Source organism: Sinohyriopsis cumingii, chromosome 11 (assembly GCF_028554795.1).
Source record: "Sinohyriopsis cumingii isolate HCF-2022 chromosome 11, ASM2855479v2, whole genome shotgun sequence".
Classification (NCBI taxonomy): Eukaryota; Metazoa; Mollusca; class Bivalvia; order Unionida; family Unionidae; genus Sinohyriopsis; species Sinohyriopsis cumingii.
This window is the reverse complement of record NC_142971.1, coordinates 98,466,747-98,480,016: the sequence shown is the minus strand read 5'-3', so window position 1 is coordinate 98,480,016 and position 13,270 is coordinate 98,466,747. Positions and strand designations below refer to the sequence as shown.

The 13,270-nt window shown below is 37.9% G+C and overlaps 1 protein-coding gene across 1 annotated transcript in view; it reads right to left on the bottom strand.

Annotated features, from left to right (window-relative positions):
• LOC149789088 (slowpoke-binding protein-like) overlaps positions 1–8,817 on the bottom strand; it is a 97,981-nt gene extending 89,164 nt beyond the window's left edge. The window contains exons 1-2 of the mRNA XM_089975284.1: positions 8,677–8,817; positions 5,332–5,402 (exon numbers count right to left, since the gene is read on the bottom strand). Coding sequence (XP_089831410.1) covers positions 5,332–5,402; positions 8,677–8,715 — 110 coding nt within the window. The 5' untranslated portion in view covers positions 8,716–8,817. The remainder of the gene's footprint in view (positions 1–5,331; positions 5,403–8,676) is intronic.
• Between the last annotated feature and the right edge of the window lie 4,453 nt (positions 8,818–13,270).

Here is a 13,270-nt window from a genome sequence, read left to right as displayed (position 1 = left end):
ACATTTGCTGGAAGTTGTAACAGAAACCCAACTGGCTTTTCTCCTGGAATCTGCCACCTGCAGGAAATTAAGTGCACACTATAAAGGCTCAAATTTCATTACATATATCAGAGTGTTTTCCCCCTTTTAAAAATATTTATAAGTCATAACACAACAAGAACAATGCTTTAAGAAACCCTTGAAATGTTTCCAAACATATGATCTGTCAATATAATCAAGGACATAAGACAGTGAACCCATGGCCCTAACCAAGGACATGACCCAGTGAACCCATGGCCCTAACCAAAGACATGACCCAGTGATCCCATGGCCCTAACCAAGGACATGACCCAGTGATCCCATGGCCCTAACCAAGGACATGACCCAGTGATGCCATGGCCTTAACCAAGGATATGACCCAGTGAACCCATGGCCCTAACCAAGGACATGACCCAGTGAACACATGGCCCTAACCAAGGACATGACCCAGTGATCCCATGGCCCTAACCAAGGATATGACCCAGTGATCCCATGGCCCTAACCAAGGACATGACCCAGTGATCCCATGGCTCCAACCCAATATATCCAGTATCAGAGATGCAGCTAAAATAAATAAACTCCTTTGTATGAGGGCCTCAAGGTAGATTAATTCTTAGCTAATTTGTGTTATGCTCTATAAATATTATTATTATTATTATTATTATTATTATTATTATTATTATTATTATAAGAGCAGCAGTGTTACAGAGTGATAAGCATGAATGAGATAATGTTATATTCACAATATGCACTGAACTAAATAAAGCTATTATAATAATAATTATTATTATTATTATATAATAATAATAATAATAATAATAATAATAATAATAATAACAACAATAATCATCATTATCATCAAACTAATCACAAAGTCCTACTTCATGACCCCATTGTCCAATCTGGCTAAGGTAGTATATATAGAAAGGAAACTACATGATCACATAATATTGAAATTATGAACTGATTTGGGTGAGAGACATTTTAAATATTTTTTTTAAAAACTAAAATGTGTCATACTTCATGAATCCATGGCCCCATTAGATGTAACTCAAGTTTCAAAAGTTTAGAGAGAAAGTGGAATCATGGAATTGTGGAATTTTGTTTCACATAATACTCCATATTTGTAGTGAACTGCATAATAAATTTAACTGAAACATAAGAGATGGAGTACAAACTTTACCAAAAGGAACCCTTCATACCAACCAAATGACTCACACAGGGTCTTGACAATGGGAACCCTTCATACCAACAAAATGACTCACTCAGGGTCTTGAAAATGGCAACTCTTCATACCAACCAAATGACTCACCCAGGATCTTGACAATGGGAACCCTTCATAACAACAAAATGACTCACACAGGGTCTTGACAATGGGAACCCTTCATACCAACCAAATGACTCACCCAGGATCTTGACAATGGGAACCCTTCATAACAACAAAATGACTCACACAGGGTCTTGACAGTGAGAACCCTTCATACCAACCAAACGACTAACCCAGGGTCTTGACAATGGGAGCCCTTCATACCAACCAAATGACTCACCCAGGGTCTTGACAATGGGAACCCTTCATACCAACCAAATGACTCACACAGGGTCTTGACAATGGGAACCCTTCATACCAACCAAATGACTCACCCAGGATCTTGACAATGGGAACCCTTCGTACCAACAAAATGACTCACACAGGGTCTTGACAATGAGAACCCTTCATACCAACCAAATGACTCACACAGGATCTTGACAATGGGAACCCTTCATACCAACCAAATGACTCACCCAGGATCTTGACAATGGGAACCCTTCATACCAACCAAATGGCTCACACAGGGTCTTGACAATGAGAACCCTTCATACCAACAAAATGATTCACACAAAGTCTTGACAATGGGAACCCTTCATACCAACCAAATGACTCACACAGGGTCTTGACAATGGGAACCCTTCATACCAACCAAATGACTCACACAGGGTCTTGACAATGGGAACCCTTCATACCAACCAAATGACTCACACAAGGTCTTGACAATGGGAACCCTTCATACCAACCAAATGACTCGTACAGGGTCTTGACAATGGGAACCCTTCATACCAACCAAATGACTCACCCAGGATCTTGACAATGGGAACCCTTCATACCAACCAAATGACTCACACAGGGTCTTGACAATGAGAACCCTTCATACCAACCAAATGACTCACCCAGGATCTTGACAATGGGAACCCTTCATAACAACAAAATGACTCACACAGGGTCTTGACAATGGGAACCCTTCATACCAACCGAAAGACTCACACAGGGTCTTGACAATGGGAACCCTTCATACCAACCAAATGACTCACACAGGGTCTTGACAATGGGAACCTTCATACCAACCAAATGACTCACACAGGGTCTTGACAATGGGAACCCTTCATACCAACCAAATGACTAACCCAGGGTCTTGAAAATGGGAACCCTTCATACCAACAAAATGACTCACCCCAAGGTCTTGACAATGGGAACCCTTGATATCAACCTAATGACTTACCCAGGGTCTTGACAATGGGAAGGAAGTAGTAAAATCAATTAGGGTAGTATATGATGATGCATGTTTCATTCCAAACATTAAACAAACTGGTTATGGAAATATAAGTCAATAAAAAACATTCACCAAAATATGTCTCAGTTATAATTCTTGTCCTGATGGCTACACTCACTGGCAAAATCTAGGGGCAAGAATGGTTATGAAAGATGGCTACACTCACTGGCAGAATCTAGGGGCAAGAATGGTTATGACAGATGGCTACACTCACTGGCAGAATCTAGGGGCAAGAATGGTTATGAGAGATGGCTACACTCACTGGCAGAATCTAGGGGCAAGAATGGTTATGACAGATGGCTACACTCATTGGCAGAATCTAGGGGTAAGAATGGTTATGAGAGATGGCTACGCTCATTGGCAGAATCTAGGGGCAAGAATGGTTATGAAAGATGGCTACACTCACTGGAAGAATCTAGGGGCAAGAATGGTTATGACAGATGGCTACACTCATTGGCAGAATCTAGGGGCAAGAATGGTTATGACAGATGGCTACACTCAATGGCAGAATCTAGGGGCAAGAATGGTTATGAAAGATGGCTACACTCACTGCAGAATCTAGGGGCAAGAATGGTTATGACAGATGGCTACACTCATTGGCAGACTATAGGGGCAAGAATGGTTATGAGTGATGGCTACACTCACTGGCAGAATCTAGGGGCAAGAATGGTTATGAATGGCAGAATCTAGGGGCAAGAATGGTTATGAGAGATGGCTACACTCATTGGCAGACTATAGGGGCAAGAATGGTTATGAGAGATGGCTACACTCACTGGCAGAATCTAGGAGCAAGGATGGTTATGAGAGATGTATGTGATACAATATTCCGCTTATGAAGTGTATTGGAAAAGGGGTTAATGAAATATGATAATCCATTACACTATGATTCCAACTAAAAGTAGAACTCTAGAAAGAGTGGTTATGAGCAAAGAATAGTGTGATTTGTTTGTTTGTTAGTTTTAAAAGGACTTTTACTAATATCACCTATCTGACTATACCATGCTGAGGAAAATGTGATAATATTATGTTCCTAAAGTAAAGTGGATCACATATGGTTTATGGAAATATAAGGGACATAACACTTTAACCAAAAACTTGAGAAAATATATGCTCCAATACATGTACAAATCTAGACTCTGTGGCACAAGTGTGGTACTGAGAAAGGCAAGTACATGTATGTGATAATATTTTGAAAATATGAAATAAATCAGGAATGGTGTTACTGAGATAAAAAGTGATGAAAACTAACTTTGCCTAATGATATACAAACAACCCAATCTCCTGATACCAACCCATACCCATCTGCATACAAATATCAAGACAATATTTAAACAGATGCTGATTTCTTCATTTACTGACCTGACAATATAATTATGTTCACCACATTCAATGTATTATTATACCAGGTGAATATTACGGTGTCAATCATACCAAAAGCTGATGCTTTTGGTCAAATCAGTTAAGGATTTAATAACCTCATGACATTGTCCTCCCCTCTCCTTAACATGCTACAAACTGGTATAATACTGGTCAACACCTTACCTCCTCTCTACCAAACATGCTACTAACAGGTATTACACTGGTCAACACCTTACCTCCTCTCTCCCAAACATGCTATTAACTAGTATTACACTGGTCAACACATTACCTCCTCTCTCCCAAACATGCTACTAACAGGTATTACACTGGTCAACACTTTACCTCCTCTCTCCCAAACATGCTACTAACTGGTATTACACTGGTCAACACCTTACCTCCTCTCTCCCAAACTTACCTCCTCTCTCCCAAACATGTTACTAACTAGTATTACACTGGTCAACACCTTACCTCCTCTCTACCAAACATGCTACTAACTGGTATAACACTGGTCAACACCTTATCTCATGTCTCCTAAACATGCTACTAACTGGTATAACACTGGTCAACACCTTACCTCCTCTCTCCCTAACATTCTACTAACTGGTATAACACTGGTCAACACATTACCTCCTCTCTCCCTAACATACTACAAACTGGTATAACACTGGTCAGCACCTTACTTCCTCTCTCCCTAACATGCTACTAACTGGTCTATCACTGGTCAACACCTTACCTCCTCTCTCCCAAACATGCTACTAACTGGTATAACACTGATCAGCACCTTACCTCATGTCTCCCTAACATGCTACTAACTGGTATAACACTGGTCAACACCTTACCTCCTCTCTACCAAACATGCTACTAACTGGTATAACACTGGTCTACACCTTATCTCATGTCTCCTAAACATGCTACTAACTGGTATAACACTGGTCAACACCTTACCTCCTCTCTCCCTAACATGCTACTAACTGGTATTACACTGGTCAGCACCTTACTTCCTCTCTCCCTAACATGCTACAAACTGGTATAACACTGGTCAACACCTTACCTCCTCTCTACCAAACATTCAACTAACTGGTATAACACTGGTCAACACCTTACCTCCTCTCTCCCAAACATGCTACTAACTGGTATAACACTTGTCAACACCTTACCTCCTCTCTATCAAACATGCTACTAACTGGTATAACGCTTGTCAACACCTTACCTCCTCTCTATCAAACATGCTACTAACTGGTATAACACTGGTCAACACCTTACCTCCTCTCTACCAAACATGCTACTAACTGGTATAACACTGGTCAACACCTTACCTCCTCTCTCCCTAACATGCTACTAACTCGTATAACACTGGTCAACACCTTACCTGTGTCTGATACAGCAATACACAATCAGACCAATAATCACCACAATGACTACACCAACAAGTATGGGGACCTGTAAAATAAATCACAGTGAATAAAGGTTACATTTGAGAATTTACAACAATGCAACAAAAAAAAATTGTAAACTCCAAACTAATTAATGACAATTACAGATAGCTATGAAAGAAAAAGGGTAGTACTAACCAAAGAAACAGTAAATAGTATACATTATATATTGATTAGTTGTTACACTATCATTAACAGCAGCATTAACAGTGAAGCTGTTGTTTTGGCTGCTGCTTGTTGTTTGCAATAAATCTGTGACAAAAATTGTTTCAATTCCATGTTATTTGCTAAAAGTAACAATATTTGTATAAGAAGACATCAAAAATAATTATGTGAACTGTTAGCAAAAGCAAACTCATGTACTCTGCATTTTAATGATCCTAGACATGTGGTTACTGTGACCTATAAGATTTGAATGACCCTCCACAATTACATGATCTTTTAAAAAAAGACTCATAATATTTTTTTCAAATGCAAATACATGGTACAAATACAACCTCTAAAAGAGTCATGAATGGTACAAACTGTTTTAGTTCTGTCACAGCATGCCTATGGAACTCTCTACCAAATAATACAATGAATACAACACAGTTATCAAAAGGTGAGATGGCATTAAATGCAAATGTAATGTGCCAATAACTTTTACTTAACGTTATGCTTGGCAACATTTTATGCATGCTTCTGACAACTAATTGAATATTCTTGACCCTTCTGCCTGCACTGCTTATTTCCTTTAGTATAAGTTGTTTTGAGTTATTCAATGCTTTAAGTTCCTTACTGCTACATGTGACGTTTATTTGGTAATATATAGTGCTGCACTGTTATGTATATCTAATTCGCATTGTTTGTTAGTTTTTTATTCATCATATGTTGTGTGTTATGTAAAATTGTATCTTGTAGCTGATCTTGTCCAAAATCAAGTTCATTTGTATACCTAACCAAAATTATTTACATTTTCTTAATTCTGTAAACAATTAATGCATACATAATATTTTCTCTATGGGTATGGGTTTAATATTAGGATCATTATCAATAGCAGTAAGCATATTTATCTTGGTTTGACTCAAGGACATTGTGTTTACCATATTCTATGTTATAATTTTAGTTACAGATTTTCTCTGGTATTCATCTGTAATCTTCTAGAATTAAATTTTTTACAAGGAAAACGGTTCTTTCTAAAAAATGCTAATTTTGATCTAGGTCAGGTTGAAAATAAAATCTTGTTTATTGGAAATCATATTTATTCCTCAGATAACATCTTAGCAGTAATCATCTATATTGTTTTATTAATATTTTGGTTTTGGGTTAAATGACTAATTATTCTCTGGAAATACAAAGTACTCTAAATAATACTCTTGGAAAGAGGCAACAGCCAGGAATTCAAACAAGGAAACCTGAATTACATTATTGTGAATCAAAAAAGACTATTGGCACATCAGTACAATTCAGGACATTGACACATTAACACATCAGAGACCATGAGCCACTACAGGCACATCAACACCTTCAGCACTGTAAATTACTTTTGGAATACCACAAAAGTTTATTCAGAACATTATTTATTAGGATTTGTGTAAGAAATTGTAGAATTAATTTGCAATACCAATAGTTCTTTTTTACATTTTCACTTTGTATTCTAGGGGATTAAAAATAAATTATTTGTTGAATTTTTCAAAATGTGTTGGCTTTCACTCTTTTATGTTACTTATTTTAAGATCATAGAGTCGAAACAGCACCTAGAGTTTGGTACTGCAGGTTTCCTGCAATTTTTGGCCCAAATATTGCCCCTTGTGTGCCCCAGGGTACACTTTTAACCAGGAAAAAAAACTCTATCCACAAGTTTTCTTTAGTGGCTGTCCATATGACTATGTTGGCAGTAGCAATGGCCAAAGTCACTAAAGCTAATAATATTGTAGGATGGCAATTAATAGCCATTTCAAAACAATACATTCATGGTTTGTGGTAGTCAGTTGAGTTGCAACATAAAGTCTTTGATAGCTCCAAGTGTAATATACCTTTTAGGTTAATGGCACATCTACAGCAATGAACAATTTACTTATTTTCAGGATGAATTAATGAAAAAAATAGTCTAAATTTAAGACCATGCACAATGTCATTTAATCAATCATTGTTTTTGTTTGCAAACAATTTTTGAAAAAAATGGATATTTAATATAATAGATGCTGGTAGATAATGACTAACAAGAAAGATAAACAAGATCATGATTGGAAATGGAAAAGTTCACGGTGCATCTCAATTAACCAAATATAACAACACGTTATTGTTTTCAGGAGTTACTTGAGCATGATCAAATGTTTGCTACAAAACTCAAGTGTCCAGGGAAAATAAGATAGTACAGTCTGCAAAGTTAGGGTGGCAAAACTCACAAGGCAAATATATTCTCTCGTTTTTTAGTGCTACTATGGCATTATGCATGACTATTTTCTTTTGTCCATTTAAAATTTTGTGTGTCCCCCAAATTTTAATCATGAGGGGATACCATGTCCCCCGCCATTGGAATCTGAGGGGCAACACTGTATATGTGCTTGCATATACATGTAAAAGTAACTGTTTACATTAGCAATAATGATCAGCATGTGTGTCTCTACAGGGTTCAATGGGGTCAAAATTTAGGTGAGCAAAAGATTTTTGAAACATGCATTATAACACTCAAAGGGCAACACTGTGTGTGTGTGTGTGTGTGTGTGTGTGCAATTTGCATATTAATATACAATGACAAAAGATTGTTGGAAACATGCATTATAATACTCAAAGTGCAACTCTGTGTGTGTGTGTGTGTGTGTGTGTGTGTGTGTAATTTGCATATTCATGTACAATGACAAGTCAATCTGCATATAGGTATTATGTAATAGGTAATCTTAGTAGCACTCAATATGTCATTGGCTGGAATGGATCTGACCAGCATTTCCCCCTATTCATTGCATATAACGCATGTGTGCAGTTTGTCTCCTCGTATTAATAATCCTGATTATTAATTAATCATTTTTTAAATAGACAGAAGTAACAGCTCAACAGTACTATTTATTTTATGTTTTCAGTATATGCAATACCTTTAGTAAATGGTATATATATATATATATATATATATATATATATATATATATACACACACAAATACATACGCAAGCACACACAAACATACATGCATAAACACATACATACATACAGACATACATACACACGTACGTACATACATACAGACAGACATACAGACAGACAGAAAAGACTTTGCAGATTCGTCTCAATACCATATAGCTTACATATATATGTTCCCCCAGAAACTCGCCAACGTCAGACATACAGATGATATTTCATATTATAACATCATGAAAAAATGCATTGCGCTGAAATGGTTTTCGCGTATTCTGCCATCATTCAATCATGTGACTAAATCACATGATGCAGAGGGAGCGACTCAAATATGAAAATACTTGTACTGAAGCAGGTACAATGTACATGTATGTCCAAGGTTAGGGGGCGCTCACCAGTTAGTATGTACTTTTGAGAGAGTGACGTATGTAAGGTGAAGTAGTTCGCATTTAAAACATGCACAATGGAGAGAATGTTGGCATACCTCTATGCTACATTAATGTAATGTGATGATATTTCTTTTGGATATTGTAATTTTAGAAATTTTACATGATTTAAACAAACTGCTAACTAAAATGACTGCTCCCTTGTGTTAAAAAAAATCAGCCTGAATTAGTCTAAAGTACACTATATATAGCAGCTATTAAAATAGGGAAAATTAATTTTGCCAGACTAGACAATACCAGCTTCTGAAAATGCAATGAATGAATTACCAAATATATCAGCAGCAGGGGGGGCGAATCCGACATTTTGTCCAATCGTCATTTTGCTTTATTAATACTTTCTGCACTCAGCGGATCCGGTGTCGTCAGCGCCCGGTAAAAAAAAAACGACGTCGTCGTCGGGGGGTCGTCCAATCGTCATTTGGTTTAATTAATACTTTCTGCGCGCCGATCCCAGCGTCGTCAGCGTCCGGTAAAAAAGCGCGACGACCGCGTCGATGTCATTTCCCCCCCCCCCTGCTGCTAAGAAGTTATTTACAATGATCTTACAAACAGAGTGATTACTAACTCCTCCTCTTGTAGATCAATTAGGTTATTTGACTGATCGGTAATTCTAAAATTAATTCTCGTTAAAAACCGATTATGGCATCGCATATAGACCGGATTAATCGGACTCTCAACGATTAAGAATCCGGGAGGGGCTGTTGGTGAAAATGAATAAAGGATATACCCCTGTTGAGCTTGATTTGATTGCTTGGTATCTACCTGGTAACTCCCTTCGATAACATCGCACACTAGATTGATTGCTATCACCGATGCGATATTTACGTTGTATGGAGCAATATGCCTACCACCATCTCCGTTATCGTGTCTGAGAATAGTTGATGGACCGAGAAAATCATTAAGAGACTTTCTTAGTTCTGGCGCGTTGTATCCTGGAAACTTGAAATCGGGTAAATCGGCTTCTGTGATATTATACTCGGTTAGGAATTTTTGTTTATCATCATTGATGCTATCGGATATTATTTTAACGATTCGTTCATTGATATGTTCCATGTCTGATATAAGTTGATTTAACACCTCAACGTGTTTTTGTGCTTTTGTTTTCCGTAGTTGTTCTAGTTGCAATTGGTAATTACGATTAATCTCGATAAAAAACTATCGATATCATTTAAATTAACTTTGAACCCGACGGGCGATTCAGGAGTTTTCTTATAATGAAAATACCAATACATGGTATTCCTGTTTTGAAATATAAACCTACTGGGTAATAACGTGTTTTTTATAACAGACAACTTATCTCGATAACTGGGATTAATTTCATGATACGATTGCGCATTCGTGTGAAATTCCCGCGGACTTTCATGAGGTGAATTCTCAGGCCAACCTAGTATGGTTCTTATTGAACTGTTATAAATATCAACCATATACCCCGGTGTGCTTATTTCAATCGTCGACGATAACGTCGGTTCATGAACCGTAATAGCGATTTTTGATTCTTTTCCTGTGATCGATTTTATCCTGCGTTGAAATTCTTTATTGATTTGTTCTATTTGGTATGACCCAGTTGGTATTGTAACCTCCTTCCATTCTGGGGTCTCATTGGGTTTATTTGTCCATGCAAAAACCAGCGAGTTATTAGGTTGTTGTCCGTTAAATGCATCCGCTCGGATATTAGGCCAACTGTGATATACTCGCAATTTTGCCAGCGCTATTTCCTTCACTGGAATCGGAGAAGGGAAGTTTACACTGAATTCTGGCTTCGTTGATGTTATCGATATCATACTTGTTTGTACCGGAGTGGTGTTCTCCGCGATCCGTTGAAGTAATTGAAACCCTTCGGGGTTCAGCGACATTATTATTATTCGCTGTTTCTAGTGTTTAATTTCAACACCGAATATTAACAACCTGCTTGTTTTCAGGAGAGTGTTTTAAGCCCATTGAAGTGGTTTCAGCGACGTGGTTTCCAGCTTCCAGTTGAAAATCCTCGATTTTTGACATCGCGGAGTCATACAACTGGACCATCGTGGAGAATTCAACATCGGATATAAACGAATTATCTATCGCCAACGAGATCAACCCGGATAATTTCGAGTACGCGTCGGATACTATTTGATGTTTTACTGTATACTCGTTGAGTTTTTTCTGAGAACACGATGATATCTTTCTAGTGATTGCGTTGGCGACTCCAGCAATTGTTGTCGCCGCGGAGATAGCGATTGGAACAGCGATCGGGGCCATCATGGTCACCGTGGATAAAATAACACCGGTACCGGCTACTATACCTGACACCGAGTACACGACCGCGTCGATGGTGGTTATTTTTCGACGGTATTTTTTTATTTTTACACGGTATTGTTCGGAAAGCGTTTTCAAATTCGCGGAGAATTCTTTTACGGTATTGAATCGATATTGATGTGACGTCGGTGATACCTCTGATTCAATTATCTTGGTGGTCATTTTTATTTTAAAAGAGCTAGTGTTTTTAATTACTTAGATCCGCTACAAATTCCACATACCATGTAATGTTTGCCCTGGTTAAATTTCTATCAACGGCATAAATTGTAAACTGTTCAGTTGCGTCCTTGTCTATAATTGTTGATATTGTATTGTTAAACCCGGATGAACTCGACGATAATATATTAAACTGCATCATTGAAACCAGTGTCAATCGATAAATACCCTTAACAGTTGCGGTAATATTTACTATATTCTGTGTAAGAGTCCAAGTGAATGATCCATGCCGAATCGTGTATACTGTGTTGATGGTGTTCTCGTGAGGGATTTTTATTTTTGTCATTTCCGGTATTCTGTCTTTGATATCTGTAACATCAGCTCTGATTGTTCCTATTTCCTGTGTATGCGCGTCTATATTCCCCTTAATCGCTGCAACATTAGTTTTGATTGTTCCTATTTCCTGTGTATGCGCGTCTATATTCCCCTTAATCGCTGCAACATTAGTTTTGATTGTTTCTATTTCCCGTGTATTTTCGGTCATACTTTTTTTGTTCGCTGCAACATCAAGTTTGATTGTTCCTATTTCATATGTATGCACGTCTATACCCTTTTTGTTCGCTGCAACATCAGTTTTGATTATTCATATTCCCCGCCAATACGCGTCTACATTTTTTTTGTTCGCTTCAATATCAGTTTTGATTGTTCCTATTTCCTGTGTATGCGCGTCTATATTTTTTTTGTTCGCATCAATATCAGTTTTGATTGTTCCTATTTCCTGTGTATGCGCGTCTACATTATTTATGATCGTTGTAACATCAGTTTTGATTGTTTCTATTCTCCGTCCATTCGAGTCTACATTATTTATGATCGTTGCAACATTAGCGCCGATTATTTCTATTTCCCGTTCATGCACGTCTACACTCCTTTTGTTCGTTGCAACATCAGTTTTGATTGTTCTTATTTCCTGTCCATACGCAGTGATATCATTTATAGTTGTTGTAATTTCATCCAGCTTGGTATTTTTTTTACCAAAGAATTTATCAAAGTTGTCATCAACCCTGTTAAAATTTTTTCGTAACGTGTAAAATTGGCCCGACAGCGTTGTAAACTCCGAAATACTATTTTTTATCCCTACAAGATTTGGTTCGGTTACCGTCGGGGTCCCAAAAAAACTAGCAGTAGTGAGATGTATATCGGTGACAGACTTTTGTATCCCCTCGAACTGATTTGCTTGCGCGTTAAATTTATCATATAAATTTTTTAACGAATTCGACATGGTTATATAATTGTCGTCTAGTGTATTTATTTTTCCATTTATCGTCAAGATGGATTCACCTGATTTAAGTCGTCCGTCGCCGGTATATAGCGCGATAGTGTTCTCGGCGGCATTACGTTGTCGTATTAAAACGTCATCCAGCGACACATTACTGGACTTTAATTTACCCTGACGATCTTGAAATACAACTATTTCGCCCGGGTCAACACTGGTTAGATTTAACGTATCAGCGATTTCATCCTCAATTAGTTTTTTTATGTCATCGGTGGCGAGCGTTTCCGTGGATTCTTTCAGCGCCGAAACCGGTCGTCCCCAGATATCAATCATTATTATTGTAAAAAACACAGTGTTTTTAATTAACCCGCCGGGCCTCTACGACCCCACTAGTGTATTCGTTTACAACCACATGAGGTGGTTTCCGCGATGATGAAATAGCCGCGAGTACGTTCAATACCTCACGGCCGCATATCGGTGGATCACTTAATTGTTGTGTTGGCAGCGTGGAATAAAAAACCGGGGCTGAACACGCCCGGATATACCGCATGAACTCGTTTGGCGGGGCTAACCCGTATGAATCAAAATAGACGA